The sequence below is a fragment of the Podarcis filfolensis genome (genome assembly GCF_964270895.1).
Source record: "Podarcis filfolensis genome assembly, chromosome: 4".
NCBI classification, from domain to species: Eukaryota; Metazoa; Chordata; class Lepidosauria; order Squamata; family Lacertidae; genus Podarcis; species Podarcis filfolensis.
In genome coordinates, this window is record NC_139607.1 from 100,596,222 (window position 1) to 100,616,867 (window position 20,646).

The 20,646-nt window shown below is 43.1% G+C and overlaps 1 protein-coding gene across 7 annotated transcripts in view; it reads left to right on the forward strand.

Moving 5' to 3' along the window:
* Window positions 1-20,646, forward strand: part of SLCO2B1 (solute carrier organic anion transporter family member 2B1) — a 76,870-nt gene that overhangs the window by 24,466 nt on the left and 31,758 nt on the right. For 5 of the 7 annotated variants that reach the window (XM_083609864.1, XM_083609863.1, XM_083609866.1 and 2 more), the window contains 4 exons: window positions 15,888-15,957; window positions 16,665-16,756; window positions 20,061-20,198; window positions 20,309-20,471. In XM_083609864.1, coding sequence (XP_083465990.1) covers window positions 16,688-16,756; window positions 20,061-20,198; window positions 20,309-20,471 — 370 coding nt within the window. In that variant the 5' untranslated portion in view covers window positions 15,888-15,957; window positions 16,665-16,687. The remainder of the gene's footprint in view (window positions 1-15,887; window positions 15,958-16,664; window positions 16,757-20,060; window positions 20,199-20,308; window positions 20,472-20,646) is intronic. The other 2 variants (XM_083609865.1, XM_083609867.1) reach the window with 1 other exon arrangement.

A 20,646-nucleotide genomic window follows, 5' to 3' on the forward strand; every position in this document is an offset into this window, starting at 1 on the left:
AAAGTGGCTGGTTGCTATTAAAGGTTCAATGACCAGTCCACATTCATGACAGCTAATCAAGTCATGCCCTTCCTTTAAAAGGGCCTTAACTGTAAGTAACCATTTGCTAGCATCACCACCACCTCCAAAGCCCTCCTTTTAAGCTGTGAGTCCCTGCTGCTGTGTGTCACCTTGGTGCCTGTCCTATCCCTCACTCTCTATCTTGTGCCATGGTTAGTTGGTATCTTATCTTTTTCCACTGCTGTTGCTCTTTTAAGATGCTATCCCAATCTATGGTGGATGCTCCCAGCTCTTGTCTTGACTAGGGATGGGAGCAGGGCTCGTCACATCTATCAAATACTGTATGCACTTTCAGGAACAATATGAGAACTGAAACACAGCTATCCCGCAATATTTGCATATATCTGAATTTTGCAATGCAGTTCTCCAACCAAACACGGTGTATGAAACCATATATATTAGGGGACAGTGTGTATAAAATGGAGATACTGAAAATAACACAGAATGCATTGTATTAGGAGAAATTGCTGTTAAAAAAATTGTAAATCAGTCAAAACAGCAAACAAAAATATATTTATTAGGAGACTTTCTCAATACAATGCTGGAAATTTCTTATGGACTTTTTATGTGTGAGAGAAAATTAACTTGTAATATCTGGATTTAAAGATTGAAAAAATACTGGTTTACAGAAGATAGAATGGCTGGATCTTAATTAGTTAGCTGCAGGACAGAGATCCAGAAGTCCTTTTATCTTCCCTTTATCTTTCCTCTCTCTTTCTCTTCTTTTGCTTTCTCTCTCTTTAGGTCTGTCTTTTCCCTTTTTTTGAATTCTTTCTGCCCTTGTTCTTTTTAAGATTAAGTAGCTGTTTTATTTCAGCATATTATAAAAAGATACTTTGTAATAGGTTTGTATTTCTGTATATCTTTGAGTAAACACACACACACACACACACACACACACACACACACACACGAGAGACATCAGCATATTGTAAGTTCAAACCCAACATTGCTAGCTGTGGAAGCTGCTGTCAAAATTTAGAGCCATAAAATGAGCTGTGGGAGTGAATCATGGGATGGAGTCACAAGCAAACCAATATAGTTTATTCGTTTCTTCCTCCTGGAGTGACTAACTGCAAAGATCAGCTCCTGCTTCTTTTGCTGAGCGATGGTGGGTGGATGGAGGAGCTACTGGCTGTGACAGTGGAGGCGCTGGTTCGATCTGAGCTTTGCAGTGAAGCTTGCCAGGTGACCTTGGGCATGCTGTTTCGACTTGTCCTAATCTGCTTCACACATTCATGGTGTGAAAAATAAAGGGGACCAAGGTCTGTCTTGAGCCCTTGCGACAGAGTGACAAGACAAGAAAAGCCTTTAAACATAAAGGCTGTGAGGGGAATGAGGAGTCCTTGAGTGTGGGCACAGATCCAAAACTGAGCAGGAAAGCCTGCCTTGTCTGCTCTCTTGCCTTTAACAGCTTCTTGATGTGCAGAAATCAGCCACTGAAGCTAATTTCTCAGCATAGAGATCAATAGCATCACCTGCTAATGTCTTCTCACTGTACTTAGAGATGCCCATGTATCCATTTGCCAGATTTCCAGGGACCAAGTGCCCTTGCTGCCCGCTCAGTGCAATGAGGGGATCATTTCCCCTCCCCGGGCTCTGGAGGGGGCCCTCTCAAATTGTGCCAGGCTTTGGAGCAGGCAGAAGATTCTTGCACTGAGACTTGGGCTGCTTCTACCTGTTTCAAAGCTCAGTGTGATATGCTCCTTCCCCTCTGCCAAATTGTCCAGCAAACCAGAGGACTTGTGAGGTAGGGTGCGGGGAAGGAGACAGCGGTGACCACAAATTATGGCTGGCACATAAGCCTGAATTTGAGGAGCGCTTTCTTCTCACCAAGCTGCTGCTAAAGGACAGCCCTACAGAGTTCACAGTGGTTGCTTCAGTGCTGTGGTTTACAACCAAATAAACTAGTATAGCCTACTAACTCCACCTCTCTGAGTTCGGTTCCAAAACATTGCTGATAAATGGGAGGGAACTGGCTCTGCGTACTTTTAAGGGGAAGAAAGGTAGTGCGGAGATCCTGTTCTAACTGGGGCTAAAGTGAACATCCAGCCATAAACTGCTGGCTGAGGCAGCTGTAAGACAGTGAAAAGCAATTGTGAGTATCAGACAGAATGCTATTCAATTTCTTGGTTCTTAACTAAAGAGCCCTACTTCCCAAGCTGAAAACAAGTCCTTCTTTCTAGGTCTTTCTAGGTCTCTTAACTGGCTTTTCTTTATCATTATTTTAAATTAATTTTATTGAAAGTTTTCAACATAAGATACAATGAAAACTAAACCAAACTAAACTAACTGTTAAAACTGGTAAATCTAACTGGCTTTTCTTTATAGCGCCTTTTAAAGCTGTTTCTTTACTGTCCATATGCAAGAGATCTCGCAAGCATATCTTTTCAGTCTGTGTAGACTTTCAGGGAATGTTTCTTCAACTGCTCTGTCCTATCTAGTCTGACACCCCCAAAACATTAATAGATCTGTTTTCAATATTCCCATTTGTTCTACCTTACAGAACTCACCTGGAGTGAAAAGCATATAGTGAAATAGGATAGAACACCCCCTTCATTCGGTAACTATTGGACTAAAATCTACATAGGAAGGAACATAGGAAGCTGTCTTATACTAAGTCAGACCATTGGTCCATCTAGTTCAGTATTGTCTACACTGACTGGCAGAGGCTCTCCAGGTTTTCAGCAAGGAGTCTTTCCCAGTCCTACCTTGGGGTACTGAACCTGGGACTTTCTGCCTGCGAAGGAGATGCTCTGCCACTGCATTATATGGCCCTTCCCTTCTCTAATCTTTGCTTTCAGAAGTTCCACCAAGTTTCCGAAAGGCATAACCAAAAGGGACCTTCTACGGAATCTACCTTCCACTGAGTTGGGTTATTGATTCACCTTGCCTCTGTTATTGGAAACTTTGTAAGGATTGTTATGGCTGATATCCATTCCATAACTTTTATTAATCTTTATTAAGATCTTTATTGATCTTTATTAAAAAGCACATGTGTTCTTACCTGCTTTGCCTGGAAATGCATTTAGAACGAGGCATGACAGCTGCTGTGCCAACACAGTCTTCAGCCCATACTCAGCAGGGTTCAGCAAACGTTTTCAGCAGGGGGCTGGTCCACTGTCCCTCAGACCTTGTGGGGGGCTGGACTATATTTTGGAAAAAAATATGAATGAATTCCTATACCCCACAAATAACCCAGAGATGCATTTTAAATAAAAGGACACATTCTACTCATGTAAAAACACACTGATTCCTGGACAGTCCGTGGGCCAGATTTAGAAAGCGATTGGGCCGGATCTGGCCCCCAGGCCTTAGTTTGCCTACCCATGGGCTAGATGATAGGTCTGGCAAATGACAGAGACACCAATGTACTCAAGAGCTGGTGGGGTTTGGGGCATTTAAAGGTGAGCCTACCTAATTTTCACTTTTCAGAACAATATGTGAATGGCACAACCATTCTTCTAAATCCACAATTATTCTGAATTTTGCAGTCCTGTTCTCCAGCTGAATAATGTATACAGAAATGCATATACCCAAGTAAAGTGTGCATAGAAATGCATATATTAGTGAACATAACATACCAAAAGCATTTTATTGAAGTTGCTTTGCAAATATGTTTTTTTTAATTAGGTAAAATTTCATGCAAAAATGTGTATAAATTATATTATTATATTAGAAATTAGCACCAAAATGCTGATTAATTTTCATGAGGACTTTTATATGTATTCACATACTGTTATGGAGAACTAAACCTAAGGTTGGAAATCTTAGAAACTAAGAGAAACCAAAATTGACAGGTTGACCTATCCCTACTCTGAATACCAGATGCTGGGAACCACATGGGAGCAGAGCACTGCTGTGGCACTCATGTCCAACCCAAATGTTGTTTTCTACTCTGGCGCTGCTCAGGCTGCTGCTCTGTGCGCACCCTAACCTTTCTCCAAATAACTTCTCAAGCCACATAAGGTAAACAGGAGAAAAGGGGACTTTCAAGGGAAATGCAAAGGGCTTTGGATAGAACTGAGAATAGCAGATATTTATGTAATTCTGTGCCCTCAAACATTTGTACAATGGCCTCAGCAAAATGACCACCAGCCCCCAGAGGAGGGCAAAGTGATTACATGTCAGAGAAAGCACAAATTAGCAAATACAGCAAAACCTCCAGCACTGATTTTGCTAAACTCAGGCTGTGGTGATAACAACAGCTGTGTCAGCAGTTAGAGGGCAGCTGTCTATACAGTTTCCTCTACTTTTAGAAAATGACAACACTATACTGTAGACATTTTCTTCCGTTTCAGTGTCCCTATGAAGGTAGCCCTGGTTTGTAGCCAATTATCCCAGGAGCTTGTGAAATGGATAATTATTCTGTTCCTGAATGTTCCTGAAAATGCTTCCTTTTGTAACAAGAACTCCAGTTTGTATTAGGGAAGCTTCCCTAATACAAATTGCAGTTTGTATTAGGGAAGCTTTCTGTTCTATTAAGAATATGAATGCTTTCTTCAGTGCTGCAGGAAGTATGGCCCTGAAGAGCAGTTGCTGTTACACTTAGTTCCTGCTTTCAGATTTATTTTGGGGGCGCCTGGTTGGCTACTGAGAGAACAGGATGCTAGACTAGACAGACAAGCTACTTCTTTTTTTATTTTTCATTGCTGCACATGCCTAATTATAATTGATTTGATATTCCATATATAATGCAAAATTTTCTTCTTTTATTATTTATGTTTCCTATTTCTGGTCGTCGGTATCACTCACTGCTAATCTATATTGGATGTTAACCTAGACGCATATTCGTAAAGGCTGCTTGCTGTTTTGCCAGAAGATTGAGTAATGCTCTTTGCAATACCTGAATGGCAAAAATCTGTTTTTAGCGCTTTTGATTACAAAGATACATATACAGTGGTACCTCGGGTTAAGAACTTAATTCGTTCTGGAGGTCCATTCTTAACCTGAAACTGTTCTTAACCTGAGGTACCACTTTAGCTAATGGGGCCTCCCGCTGTTGCAGCGCCGCCGCCACACAATTTCTGTTCTCATCCTGAAGCAAAGTTCTTAACCCGAGGTACTATTTCTGGGTTAGCAGAGTCTGTAACCTGAAGCGTCTGTAACCCGAGGTACCACTGTAGTTTGTTTTTATGTAATGGGCAATGAGCCCTTGGAGTTTGTGGGAAATCATTCTTCCTGGTTCTCAGTTACCTTTCATCTGATATTCCAGAAACTGTCAACTAGTAAAGTAAATTATTGCCCTCATAAGGAGAGATGATGATTTAAGGACTAGGGAGATAATGGTGGTCTGTGGAGCAGGGAGCACAACCGTAGTCAATTTTGCAAAACTAGGAATGTTCCTCATTAGAGACAAACAGCAACTAGGACTGTGGTTTAATCAAATTCTGGTTACCAAGAGCGCTTCAGTTGAGAAGATCACTAATGGCAGACAAGCTTCCCTGAAAGGCAGCCTGTCCACCACCATCAGTATCACCTTCAATTATTTTGAAATTTTCACAAATGTCAAATTTGCTCTGTAGGTCTCCCTGGAGCATGAAATATTTTGGCTGACGATAGTTCACAACATTACAAAAGCATACAAAGTGCCAGATAACACAATTCAATTGAAAAATGATTATTATTTTATTTGGCTACAGTCTTATGTTTGGCTGCCACTCTGCTGTCTCTCTTTGCCAAGGACAGCCCTTGTTTTCTGTTACCCAACTCCGGTAAATCACAATCACTGCTCCTATTTCTGTCTCCAAGGAAAGGCCATGTTGAAATTCAACTAGCAGTAATTTGCTAACATTGTCATTCTTCAGGGTTTAGTATCCCTGCCAGAGTCTCTAGAAGTTAATTCTCTGCATGGGGGATGGATACATCTATAGTGAATCTGTTTTAAAGCTTCTTTTTGATGCTATTTTTAATGACTATTTTATACCATTTTATATAAACTCCTTAGAGGGTTTTTAAAAAAGTGATATACAAATCTTGTTAAATAAAATTTAAATTTTTTAAAAATGTGCATGAACCCTAATGCTGTAATCCTAGACATGCTTACCTGAGAGTAAGTCCAACTGAATTTTAATCTGAATACTGTATAGGGCTTTGTGCGCTGGTCCTAATATCTTGAACTGGATACAGTAGCTCACTGGGAGCCAGTGTAGTGCTGTGAGTATCAGTGACACATAGTCCCATTAGACTTAGTATTCTACACTAGCTGCAGTTTCTGGACCATCTTCAAGGGCAGCCCCGCAGAGAGTGCATTGCGGTAGTCTAGACATGTATAAGATTGCACTGCAAAGTACCATGCAGGGTTTAGCAGTGGCCAGAGGATTTGAGAAGATCAGTCTACATCCCAATCCCAAAGAAGGGCAGTGCCAAAAAATGCTCCAGCTACCGCACAATTGCGCTCATTTCACACACTAGTAAGGTTATCCTTAAAATTCTACAAGGCAGGCTTAAGCAGTATGTGGACCGAGAACTCCCAGAAGTGCAAGCTGGATTTCGAAGGGGCAGAGGAACCAGAGACCAAATTGCAAATGTGTGCTGGATTATGGAGAAAGCTAGAAGCTTCCAGAAAAACACCTACTTCTGCTTCATTGACTACGCAAAAGCATTTGACTGTGTCGACCACAGCAAACTATGGCAAGTTCTTAAAGAAATGGGAGTGCTTGATCACCTCATCTGTCTCCTGAGAAATCTCTATGTGGGACAAGAAGCTACAGTTAGAACTCGATATGGAACAACTGATTGAATTCTGGTGCTGGAGGAGACTCTTGAGAGTCCCATGGACTGCAAGATGATCAAACCTCTCCATTCTGAAGGAAATCAGCCCTGAGTGCTCACTGGAAGGACAGATCCTGAAGCTGAGGCTCCAATACTTTGGCCACCTCATGAGAAGAGAAGACTCCCTGATGTTGGGAAAGATGGAGGGCACAAGGAGAAGGGGACAGCAGAGGACGAGATGGTGGGACAGTGTTCTTGAAGCTACCAACATGAGTTTGACCAAACTGTGGGAGGCAGTGGAAGACAGGAGTTCCTGGTGTGCTCTGGTCCAGGGGGTCACGAAGAGTCAGACACAACTAAACGACTAAACAACAGCAATGCAGCTTCCTATGTTCCTTTTGCGGAAAGCCCTTCTCACCTGCTGTATTTGTTTATTCTTTATTGTTGTTACGAGATATGCCTGAAAAATAGAGTTACTCTACGATATGTAATCAACAGTTCAATATATTCTGCAGCAGCTACGGTATGTGAAATGGCATCACACAGGGTCTAGCCGGCTGTTTTGCATTCTGCAGCTGCTGAGGAATATTTTGAGCGGTCGATCAAATCTGCCTTATATCGCTCAAATCTTCCTTTAGCTCTCCAACCTTAGTATTACCTGCAGTAACTGGCAATGGCTCTCCAGGGTTTCATACAAGAGTTTTTCCCAATCCATAACACGAGTTGCAGGATACTGAGCCCAGTAGCTCTTCAGCATGCAAATGAAATGCTCCGGCACTCAGCAAAACCCTTCCCTAATGTGTATAATAGCATATGTGTCTTGGGCAGCAATTCATGGTATCGAAATTCAGGTCCTACACAAGCATGTCCCTAGATTCATCTGTGAATCGTAGGAGGGAGCAAATGTGCAAATAATTGAAAGTAAGCTCTTTTGAAAGCAGACCAAATATACATAGGATTGGCCAGTAAGGTCTGAGTATGCCAGCAAGCACATTCCTGGAGTCTAAAATTTTCTCAAGTAGGAGCTCTGCCCTCAAATGAAAGGGGATGACCTAGATTTCTTCTTCTATAATATTTCTTAAAATTCCGAAACAAGTGGACTGTGATCTGTGGTTAAGATCAAAATGTGCTTATTCCATAACATGAAACATACCACAGAGCGCCTCACTCGACATTACCTGCTTTCACTGTTCACACTGAGACAAAAGTTCCACTGTCAAGAAAAGTGTGTGTGTGTGTGTGTGTGTGTGTGTGTGTGTGTGTGTGTAAAACAGCATCTATACATAATTAATTAGCATTTTCTGCATCCTATTAAATAATGCTAGGAGGGCACCCATTTGTGACATGAATTAATTATGGCACCAGCAGATGAACAAATTGTTTTGCAGGAGCTGCACAATATTTCTGCCAGAAACAGTACAGAGTGCCTGCCCTATCATTCATCCAGATGTCGCTGAAATCACATGGCAGAGCAAACGTCATAGATTAAGCTGGCAGCTTCTGAAAATTGCACTACAGTTTGCAGCTCCTGCAGCAGTCCGGTTAGTGGCAAATGGGTCTCCCTGTGGAGGAAGTGGCTTGAGGATCACAGTCACTGGCAATTAGTTCTTTGCAGTTCTCCAGGGCTTGTTGTGTAATATTGCGGTTTAGTGTAAAAAAAAAGTTTTGGATTGGGACCCATGGGACCAGAGTTCAGATCAGCCCACATCCAGACTCATCTCTCAGTCATGGAATAAGCACAACTACCTCCAGTTCAGAAATCACCACTTCTGAGGTTGAATTGACCCAGGGGCTTATTGGACTGTGTGGTTAAAGGATCCTGGATTCAAGGTGCATTAACTGAGTTAAAACAGTTTTAAATCAATTACTTTTCTTTCCTATGCCAGTAAAAGGTTAAATGCAGAATGTACCATAACCTTTCCCCTGATTTGTAGTGTAGCTATTCACTGCTGTTGTCTGCACTGAGCCATTGTGCCACTGAGATGAATTTCTTCACAATATATTTTATCCAGAGTTCTTAAAAGGAGTGATTTCTCCTTTCCCCAGTTAATAGCAGCACCCAAGAGCAAGTTGTACTATATGTTTCACAAAAGGTGGCTTCATTAATTGATGGAGCTGTCTGGATCACAGATAATCTGTTGAACTGGCTTCCTTCCTATAGTTTAGATCGCTTGTAGAAGCTGCAGCAGCTTTTGGGCAGGTTGACCTGATCCACGTGCAATTGCAGAGTATTTCCAGTCCACCCCCAGCGTAAATTCAGAATATCTTGAAGGCAGACTGGAGGAAAATACTGCTGTTATGATTTCTTGCTTGCTTTTTCTTTGTTGGTCAGTGAAATTCTAAAATGAAAGGGTTGGGCTCTGTGCTTGTTTGGGTATGACTCTGCATGCCTCTCCAAACCTGGAATATTTTCTCCCTAAACTCAGACATAAGAGACTGATTACGATTACTCTAGTGTAATATACTCTGTACAAGAGTAGAGATTATTGCTTTACATTTTTCAGGACTGAGCCACACATTACAAATGTGTTTTGCTGTGCTCTGAGGTGCCCTGACTCATATGAAACAATTTTTTTTGCCTCTTAGGTTGAATACGTCATTCTTTAATTTTAGAGAAAAGGAGGGGAAGCCCAAAGGGGAAGCATGGAGACTGGGAGAATGGATGGGTGATGGCAAATGCCCTTCCCTCCTTCGGAGGCCTTGGGCAAACTGTTGGGCTGGGCTAGAAGCAAGTCTCAAGTATCTCACAGGGGCGGTGGGGGGAGTTGCATCCTAAACACTTGGCACCTAAAATTGATTTCCTCAGAGCACATCAGCACATGTCCCACAAGGCAGTGGGTGTGGATTTTTCCTTGGGGTTTACTCCCAAAGCGTTTCTCACGAGTAAGTATAGCCACAAGCTAGCAAAAGTTTAGGACCAGTGCCAGATTTACGTATAAGCTAAACAAGCTATAGCTTAGGGCTCCACTCACTTGGGGGCCCCCCAGAATATTTAAAGGAAAAGAACCCCTGGATGTACATTTCCGAAATATAAGATAAAAAACAAATAAAATAAAACCTACAGACAACAACCGTGTTTTGTGTTGTGTAGGCTCCTATGATGTAAGCAATGGGCCCCGCCTGCTAGCCTGCTCCCTAAAATATCACTGGTTTCCTCATTTCTATATATAGGGTGCCTACATTCTGCATGGACTGGTTGTATGGCAACCTGTACAAATGGCTTTAGATACCCATTAGGTCCATAAATTACCATATAGCATATATTCAACACAAGAAACAGTGAAAACCTGTTGTTGACAATGGACAGCTGGACATATAAAGGGCCCCATTACCTTCAGTAGCTTAGGGCCTCACCAAACCTCAATCCGGCCCTGTTTAGGACCAGAGTACAGTGGTACCTCGGGTTACATACGCTTCAGGTTACAGACTCCGCTAACCTAGAAATAGTGCTTCAGGTTAAGAACTTTGCTTCAGGATGAGAACAGAAATAGTGCTCTGGAGGCGCGGCAGCAGCAGGAGACCCCATTAGCTAAAGTGGTGCTTCAGGTTAAGAACGGTTTCAGGTTAAGTACGGACCTCCGGAACGAATTAAGTACTTAACCCAAGGTACCACTGCATTTCTTCTCCTAGATGGGCTGCCTTCCTAGGTTAACAAGCCCCATCTGCCCATCATTTTCCTCTACATTACAGCATGTGCAGAAACTGCCTTCTTGACTGTTTGACCCTCTCTTGGTCTCATCCACTCAATCTGCCAGAACCTGTCTTTGCATGCAGGGGAGTCCCTAACTCACCAAGGTTTTGAGAGCCACCACCTGGTTTAGCTGGCCAATTGAAGCTGCTCCTGGGGTGTGGCCCCTGTCACATGTGGACAGCTTCTAGGAGCCACAGATGAGAGCTGAGTGGGCACCAAAGGTGGACCAACTACCCCAGAAGAAGCACGATGTGCCCCTCACCAGAGGTGCTACCCCTCCCCTAAACCCCCCCACACCCATGCACACATCCACATACCCACCCGCACCTACCAGTTATGTTCAACTGTGGCAATGAAATCTATGAATGAATTATGAATGCCTTCAGGATTCTGATATGGGAAGTGCTGACAAATCCCATATAATTCACACAGGGAGTCCTTGAGGATGTTCCACACTATTTATTTGATTGTCCTGTTTTTGACAGTGTATATGCAAAATTTCTCATCTCTGCAAAGGTTGTCAATATTGGTCTAATTTACCGGGGGGGGGGGGAATTCCTGTTCCCTAGTGATAAACAAGTTGGTAATGCAGCAAGCAACTAGCTACCTTTGCTCTGGCAATAGCAAACAAGCATCCAGTGCATTTTTATATTTGCGGATGAATGAAATTTACATGCATTCTATAAAATGTATTTTTGCTATCTGAATAAATGAAATGGTGACTGAGGTGGAGTGTGAAACCCATGTCTGAAATACTGGAATTTTACATCCTTGAAACTTCATTATTTATTTGTCATTTTGACTTTGATTGTTAATTGCTGTTACACTCCGTGGCCAAACAAATAATTTAAACTGCAGATTTGTCACTGTTATGCTCCACGGCCAAACAAATAATTGAAACTCTGTAACTTTGTTAATTATGTGTTGAAGTATATGTTGCATGACTGAGATGCAAGTTATGTTCTTCCCATAAAGAACAAACAATGGGTGCTTTGCTTATCACAGAGTCGTTGGCTTCATTGATTGCAAAGAGGAAACCACTCACTTTTGTCCTTAAACAAGGAAACCTTGTTCTATAGAACACTTCTGAGAAGTTAAATTTGATTGCCCTTTCATGTTTTTTTTAAATGTAACTTTCTTTGCTACCGTAACCCCTATCAAAAATGTGGAAAGTCCCACTAACTTTTATGGCAGTTGAACTTTATTTCCCGGATCTCCAGTTGACTTCAAAGCGTGTGATAAGTAAACAGTTTTCAACGTCTCTTAGAAACTTTGTCCGCTTGAAAGGTCTCTGTAATAGGGTCAATGTCTTCATTTGAAAGGAATGACCCAGCCGTTGCTGCCATTTTGATGTCTCCCACTGTGAGAGTTTCTTCCTGATTACATTTCCAAAGTGAGGCAAGGTGAGGCAAGTCCTTTTGAGCATTGCAGTATTTAGTCCTTTATCCAGGGCTATGTGAACTCTATACTACAATCAAATCAACATTTTGCTATCCAAATACCGTGGTAGCTCGGCTTAAGAACTTAATTCGTTCTGGAGGTCCGTTCTTAACCTGAAACTGTTCTTAACCTGAAGCACCACTTTAGCTAATGGGGCCTCCCACTGCTGCCGCGCCGCCAGTGTGCAATTTCTGTTCTCATCCTGAAGCAAAGTTCTTAACCTGAGGTACTATTTCTGGGTTAGCGGAGTCTGTAACCTGAAGCGTCTGTAACCCAAGGTACCACTGCACTGCTCCAGTAAAAGCAATTCTACAGAAATAGACTTCAGAAATTAACTAGTGGACTCACAGGGTCTTTCAAGACGATCAGTTCAAGACACAGCAAGTGGGCAACACAGACAAGAGCAAAGTTCTGCATTTAAGTCAAAACCGCAAAAGTAGGTGCACAGGCATAGCAAGCAAGCAGGGTACCTGACTGGGGAGTAGCATATGTAAAAAGGTTGTTGGGGAGGTAGTCAGTTTCAACTGAAGATGTGTCAGCATTGTGATGAAGAGAGAGAGAATGTGATTTTGAGAACAGCCTTGACCAAAGGTGTCATGGGCTTTGAAGACACTCAAACTTGGGATGCAAGGGAGAAATGTGCTAAGAGTAAGGCATGCTTGGCAAATCCACACTGTGATCAACTCCTGCCCGGAAACCAATGTCCCCACTGTGGAAAGACGTGTGGGTCCAGAATTGGCCTCCACAGTCACTTACGGACTCATTGTTAAAACCGTGTCTATGGAAGACAATCTTACTCGGCTGCGAGTGATCACCAAAGAAGAGGATTCGTTCACAAAACCACGGTTTTGAAGTATCGGCTCTACTATATTCCATTTTATAACCTCATCCAGAGGTTGTGTCCAGTTCTGGGTGTCACCCTAAAAAGAGTATAGAAAAGTTAGAGTGAATTCAGATGAGAGGAACTAAGATGGCAATGGATGTGGAAAGCAAGTCCAAAAGAGCAGGGATAGCTCAGTCAGTAGAGCATGGGTCTCTTCGGACTCAGGAACACAGGTCAATTTGTAATGTTAAAAACGTGTTCTAAAAATGTGACACCGGTTGGCGCTGTAGAGGAGAATCCAAAGTCAATGGCAGATTGCCTGGGAGCGTCTTTTCTTCATATAGAGTTTTTAATAGCGGTTTGTTTTTTTAAAAATATATCTGTATAGATCTAGCCTTAATCTCAGGGTCATGGATTTGAGCCCCATGTTGGGCAAAAGAATCCTGCATTGCAGATGGGTTGGGCTAGATGGCCCTCATGGTTACAGCTCTACAATTATATGATTCTTTGAGGAAAGGTTGAAAGAACTGGGTATGTTTAAGCTGGAGAAGAGAAGACTGAGAGGGCCAAAAAAGCAGGGTTGTTGCATAGAAGAGGGCAAAGACTTGTTTTCTGTTGTCCAGAGGGTGTAAGTGTAAGGATATGGGAGGAGAGACTTCAGCTGAACATTAGGAGAAAGCTCTTGATGGCAAGAGCAGTCTGACAGTGGAACCCAGTGACCTAGGGAGATGGTGGTGGGCTGTCTGTAAAACTGCAGGTGTTGAAGTAGGCTAGGGATGCTTTACAAAACATTGAAAATCCAACAGGGAAGGGACCAAGTGTCTTCCACTATCTGGGTGATGTGCCTGAAAATGTCCTTTCCTGTATCCCAGGAAACTGGTCTTTGGATGGCAGTGGGATGTGGAGCAAGACCGCCAGTGAAGAATACTGTGGGATAGCAGACTTATGAAGAAGAAGGCATTATTTTGCTCCCAAATCCTTCAAAGCTTTATAGGAATAGACAGCCCAGCTCCTACTTCCTCTCTGTCATTACAGCTGAGCTGTTGTCATGCAGTTGCTGCAGGAAAGGGGATAGTGGGACGCTGCACTCAGAGCGAAGCTACGGTTCTTGCTTCTTTGAAAGGATCTGAACAATCTCTCAAGATTTATGTTCAGTTCTTGAGGAGAAGCCAGAAATTACAGGCAAGATAAATTTGCAGTGCTGTGTAGAGCATTCGCCATCTGAGCGTTGCAAAGCGATTTATGTACAAACATCTAGGTAATTAAGCTTCAATGTGAACATTCTCTCCCTTTTTAATTAGCTTCATGTGAGTAATTTGTTGATACTTGCACAGTCAATTTAATTACATTAACAAGTCGGAGTTGCTGGCTGTTTTGACACTGCAGGGCAGTCCTTGGGGAACTTTCTCCCAGTGGCAAAGTATGTATATACACGCAGACCTTCTGTCAGAGAAAAGGTCTGTCATTTTTGGTAGCTCTGGTGACTGAATGGTGACAAGGCTGGTCAACATTCTGCTAGGTAGACTCAGCCTCTGTGTTGTCCATTGTGGGGTGCAGTAGCCAGAACTGCACAAAGCACTCCAAGCGAGGACATAGCATTGTTAAGGTGTTGGGCTGGAACTGGCTAGGCCCGGGTTCAAATTCCCACTCAGTCATGAAGTTCATAGGTGACTTGGGGGTAGTCTTAGATCAACCCACCTCACATGCTTGTTGTCAGGCTAAGAGAAGAACCACGTATGCTGCTTTCAGCTTTTGGTAGAAAAGAGGGGATGCAAATTTAGTGAATAACACTAAAAGAAGGCTGATGGACTGACTCGGTGTAATAGGGCAGCTTCATAGGCTCATATGACTGCAGGCAGTAGTTTGTGGGGAAGTGGAGTGATTAGTTAAAGCCATTTCCATTTCAGTCCCTCTTCTGGATTTCTCCTATAATTGAATAGGTTTGAAAGAGCCACAGCTCGCTATTCAGGAGTTGATGAAAACTATTTACAAGTGTCAGCTGATGCCATACAGCGTGTGTTCTTGGATTGATGCCTTGTGCTCATTTTCTCTCTCCTAAGAGTTACAGAAGCATCATGGTTTAATCCAGCTCTGCTTGTCTTGACAAGATCAAGCCTGACAGCAGAAATGTGATCAAATTGCATTAGCCTCTCAATTTTCCTCATTCTTAGGGGGCAAAGAGAATTATAGAGAAATAATGAAGTATAATATATCAAATATTCCTCCTTCCACATTCACATTAGTGCTTCGGATGATGTCCTTATAGAAATACAACAGCATTCTTTATGGGCTTCAGAGTTCTTGCAATTGTGATTATCAACAGCATTGATTTTTCCCTGACACCTTAACCCATGTGAGTCTGTATTGGTGGATAAGGAAATTGCCACTGCCATTCTACAACTGGGTGTGTGGGGTGTGTGGCCTGACCCACAAGTGCTGGAACAAATTCCTCTGTCCTCATTTAATTCCACACCTTCCAACATTTCTCTGATGAAAATAGAGATGTCCCTTCCAAGGAAAAGTGGGACATTTTGGGATCAAATCAGAAACCAGGACAACTTCTGTAAATCTGGGACTGTCCCTGGAAAATTGGGACACCTGGAGGGTCTGTAATTCATCCCTGAGGCCTGAGAGATCCAATGAGAGCCAGTTGCTCAGGGATCTGTGAGGCCTCAATGTCTCTTGGACAAGGGTAAGACTAGTCTCCACCCACTCGTAGTGTAGCTGGTCCATAGAATCATAGAATAGAATCATAGAGTTGGAAGAGACCACAAGGGCCATCGAGTCCAACCCCCTGCCAAGCAGGAAACACCATCAGAGCACTCCTGACATATGGCACGTCCAGGCACGTCCTTCATCGTCACAAACCACATACCTATAGCAACTCTGCAAGCAGGGCATAACCACAACAGCACTTTCCATACTCATGGTCCCCAGCATTTGGCAGTCAGAGGCAAGACGGTTCCGGTACTAGAAGTATTACTCAATGGTAATGGATAGAAACTATCTACTCTGCTGCTGAACGCTTTTATAGAAATGTGATTTGTCTCTTTCCAGGTTCTCTGTGCATGGTGGAGTTTGGTGTGCTTAGGGGCAAAGTGCATGTTACATGCTAGCATGTTTAACCAAAGCCCACTGCCATTTTTTTTTTTAACTTAGGGCTTGGCCACACTTCCGCTTGTCCCATGCACGGGTCCGAGAGGTCTTCCATTTCTCCTTTGCTTTCTAGGTACGTCTCTGAGCGGTTTTGTGTTTGTTCTGCCACTTTCCCAGGGAAAACCCACTGTATACTGCTGAATTGGAACAAGCATCAATCCACAGAAAAACTAATTCATGATTTTTTGATTTTTCCCCCGATTCAGCAGTAAACAGTGAGTATTCCCAGTGGGACAAGCACCCCTTAGGTAAAGGTAAAGAGACCCCTGACCATTATGTCCAGTCGCAGACAACTCTGGGGTTGCGGCGCTCATATCACTTTATTGGCCGAGGGAGCCGGTGTACAGCTTCCGGGTCATGTGGCCAGCATGACTAAGCCGCTGCTGGCAAACCAGAGCAGCGCACGGAAATGCCATTTACCTTCTCGCCGGAGTGGTACCTATTTATCTACTTGCACTTTGACGTGCTTTTGAACTGCTAGGTTGGCAGGAGTTGGAACCGAGGAACGGGAGCTCACCCCATCGCGGGGATTCGAACTGCCGACATTCTGATTGGCAAGCCCTAGGCTCTGTGGTTTAACCCACAGCTCCACCCACATCCCTAAAGCACCCCATAACCCCCAGCAATTAATGGGCTCGTTCTTATTGACAAATATGTTTGTTGTGATTGCCCATGAGTCCTGTTGATGCTTACAGTCTCCCTCTGAACAATGTCATGCTGTGCTAAACCAGGTGGAGAAACTTAGGTATGACTTTTAACAGCCTGATTTCTCTTTTGCAGAGACACAAAGCACACATTTAAAAATGGCAGACGAAAGGAGCAGTCGTCTCTTCAAACGAATATCTCATGCAGGCTCATTTTTCACTATCAAAGTAAGTACCAGGAGCCAGATTAATCCCTTCTGCCCGATCAGAGCTCCAAGGAAGAAAAGTACACTGAAGTGCAGTTTCCTTTCTGCCAGTGGGTGCTTCCAAATGGCAGCTTTGAAGGGGTGTATTGTTCTAATCCTGCAAAAGTTTTTAGAAAGGATAAGCTGAATAAAAAGGGATGCACAATGGAAACCAGCAAAGGGTGAAGGGAAGTCAAGGGATTCTGAGAATCCTAAATATAAAGGTGATTGATATGTTTAAATGGAAATACATTATGTAAAATTTAATTTAATTTTTTTAAAAAAATAGTAATAATGTGATTTTCATTAGAACCATAGCATGCCAGGGCAAGGTTAACCAACCCCCTCCTGTAGGATGCCTGCTAGTTATAGTTTTGTGTTTTCAAAAACATTTTTAAACGATGCACACAATTTCAAATAGCACATTTAACTTCACGACTGGTTTGGTGATCAGTCCCCAGAATTGCAGGCTTGAAAGGATTTCAGGAGGTAAGACTGGAAAGGATTCCTGCTGGGGCCCCCGGAAAGCTGCTTTCAGTTAGAGAAAGCAATATTGGGTTCAGTCGGCCTTCCCCAAGCAGGTACCCTCCAGAGGTTTTGCACTACATCTGTCAACCCCAACCGGCACATCTGCATGGTGCTATGAGTGATGAAAGCACAGCCAGGCTGGCTGGGGATGGTGGGAGTTGTAAGTACAGAACAACTGGAGGGTACCAGCTTGGGGGAAGACTAGGCAAAACATCAGTCTGGTGCAGCATGAGGCAGCTTCACATGACATGTTTTAAGTTTCTTCTCAAACTTCCAGAAGAGCTCAAAATGAGAATAAGCAGCTCATGCTGTGGCCTTTTTGTGCCTGAGCTCTCAGAGCACATCTGTTACCTGCTGGCTCACTTGAACTTCAGTGCCTCTCTTGCACTTGAATCCAGAACTTGCTTCTAGGCACTTCAAAGCCACCTGCCCACCTGACCCTTTCCTGTGTCAGAGAGGAAGCTTGGCTGTTCCGGCAAGCTGGCTGCAACCCCAGGAACTCTTATCTTTGCCTTTGTGAGCAAAAACATTCCAAGCAGGTTGGAAGCTGCTGCTTCCAAGATAGTGGACTTTTAAAAATAGATGTTCGTTGCATGTGTAAAAATGTAAAACACCCTGGGGGTGGCTCCCTGCTTCCCCTTTTCTTTAAACTGGGGTGTGGGGGCGAACTGTGGAGAAAATGTTATTCAGTTTGCAGTGATTATAATTAGTTTCCACTTGGTATTCAAAACTTTCCACATTTTGCGCCATGTGCAGCGAGTGAGCAATGAACGCACTGAGATAAGGAATGGGTTAAACATGGCCACCATTTTCTTTTTATACAATTTTTATTGGTTTTTAATCAAATACAATAACCATTAAACACTTATCCAGCAGTATAGCTAATGGTGTTTGTTTTATCCATTGTCCCTAAACATACACTTGCACATTCAACATTCAAACATATTACTTAACATCACCTCTCCGTTGAGAATATCCAGCGTTTGGTATAAGAAGGTATTGATTTTGGTCATTAATATAGTTAAAGAAAGGGGTCCACGTTTCTTGGAAGGTGTCTCTATTTGTTTTGCCCTTAATTGCCCTCCTTGTGTCTGGGATACAGACATTGCTGTATCCCAGATATTGTTTCCCTATATGTTCAGGGATATTTCAGTCTGGCACCATTTTCATTTATTATAATGATAGTAGAGGTGTGTATGGCATAGGGCAAGGATCCTACTCTCGGGCAGTGCCACTGCTGGCTGCTATCTCACATCCCACCCTGCTGACTCAGTCACCATCAGGGAATTGCCAGACACCTGGGCCCACCACAGAGTAGATCATTCTGGTGGGACCCTCCCCATGCTGCGGATGAGGCCTTTGTGCAGCCCCACTCAAGTCACCATATGGGGGTTCCCCCAGTCGATTATGGTTCCTTGTTAATGACACACAGACATCCTGCCATTATTTCAAGTTGCAACAAAACAAATCTAATGATAATGGCACTTAATTGAGTGTTCGATAACCTGGCTGTTTTTAAGTCTTCCAGATTAGTGGCTCGCAACAGTTTAAAAGCCCACAAGAATAAGTGGCATGAAATTGAAACACCTCTGATCATTTTTTTAAAAAGCCATGCACACAGGTTTTAAAGTCTGTGTCAAATCATCTTCTAACTTTAAGAGGGTATCTAAAGTGATGTTTGTAGGGAGCCACCCTTGATTGTTGAGACTTGGTGTGTGACAGCAGAAAAGCACCACCATTTTGAAAGGCAGCGTCAATATGTAACATTAGTGTGACTATCACACATGCTGGTTCCCATCTTGTATTTATTGCTCACAAGCAGTCTGTTTTTTTGTGCATTTGCACACACTGTTAGTGGCAAAAAACAAAAACCGTACTCATTCCTTGAGCTCCCAATCTCTCTATTTTGCCTCAGACTAAGAGCCATATTAGTCATAGAATTGTAGAGATGGAATAGACTGCAAGGGTCAACTAGCCCAACCCACATGCAGTGCCGAAATAAAATTACTCTTTGGTCAGAGAACCCAAACAGAGATTTTAAATCACAAAACATGCAGCAAAATAAAGTGTGGAAATGTAGGATGGAAGACCTTTAAAATATGCCCTTGTGAGTTCCAAAACTTCCCTTTTCCCTGAGCACAGAAAAAGGCCACACCTTTGGTAAGTTAAAAATGGTTTACTTACAAACTCTCCGAAGGTCATATTCTTGTGCTTTTCCATACAGCATTCAGAAAAAGTTGCACATTTCCAAAGTGGTGAAAGTTGCTAAATTATTGGCACAGGAACTCAAGACTGGCTTGTAAGAGCCATGCAGTCTGAGCTGCAGCAACTAGCTGAGACCTCCTCACACATTGAGCTTCTCTGGAACAAAAGCTTGATTAATCATTTCATCCCAAAATGAGGGGAGTGGATATAGCTAAGCCAGGCAGGACAGTGTACAGTATTAACCCCTTCATGCATTAATTAGACCTAAGCATGTTGGTTATTTGAGACTGGTTATCCCACAGTTTTAACTCTGCACAGATACATCACAAAACATGATAGTTAGAACTGGGGTTTGGGACCACAGGTATTTGTGACAGGGAAGGGAAAGGAGGCAGAGACTTGGCAGGTGGGTTGGAGAGCAGCTGCTGTGTGCCCTGCACAGACTACCTAGTAAGGAGCGAGTCAGGACCTGTTACTCCCAGTGCGGCACAACAGCCTCAGGTTTCTCAGGTTCCATTTTGATTTTTGTTCATTCTTTTTCTCTCCTTCTGCAGTTCTTCGTTTTTTGCCAGGGGTTTCTGCAGTTCTCTCAGCTGATGACGTCTAGCCTTGTGAAAAGCTCCATTTCCACAATCGAGAAGCGCTTTGGACTGTCCAGCCAGATGGCCGGCACCGTGGTCTCCTTCAACGAGGTACCACCTTTGCTCCTTGTCCATCTTTCCTCCCCTGCTTTTATCTTTCATAAGGATGTGGCTTCCCCAACATCCTAAGAGGCCTCTCAACCTTTCATCTCACTACCCAGGTGGGAAACACGCTGCTGATCATCTTTGTGAGTTACATGGGCTGCAGAGTCCACAGGCCCCGCTTCATTGGCTATGGGGCTGTCCTCGTCTCCATTGCTGGTCTGGTCATGTCACTTCCTCACTTTATCTCGGGACCCTACGAATATGATCGCTCCATTACTGGTAAGGACTTCCTATGTATGATCTCCTTGGGGACCTTTTCACCACAAAGGTTTGCAGTTGGAATTGGGGAAACTGTTGATTCATAGAATCATAGAAATGTAGAGTTGGAAAGGACCCCAAGGGTCATCTAGTCCAACCCCCCTGCAATGCAGGAATCTCAACTAAAGCATCCATG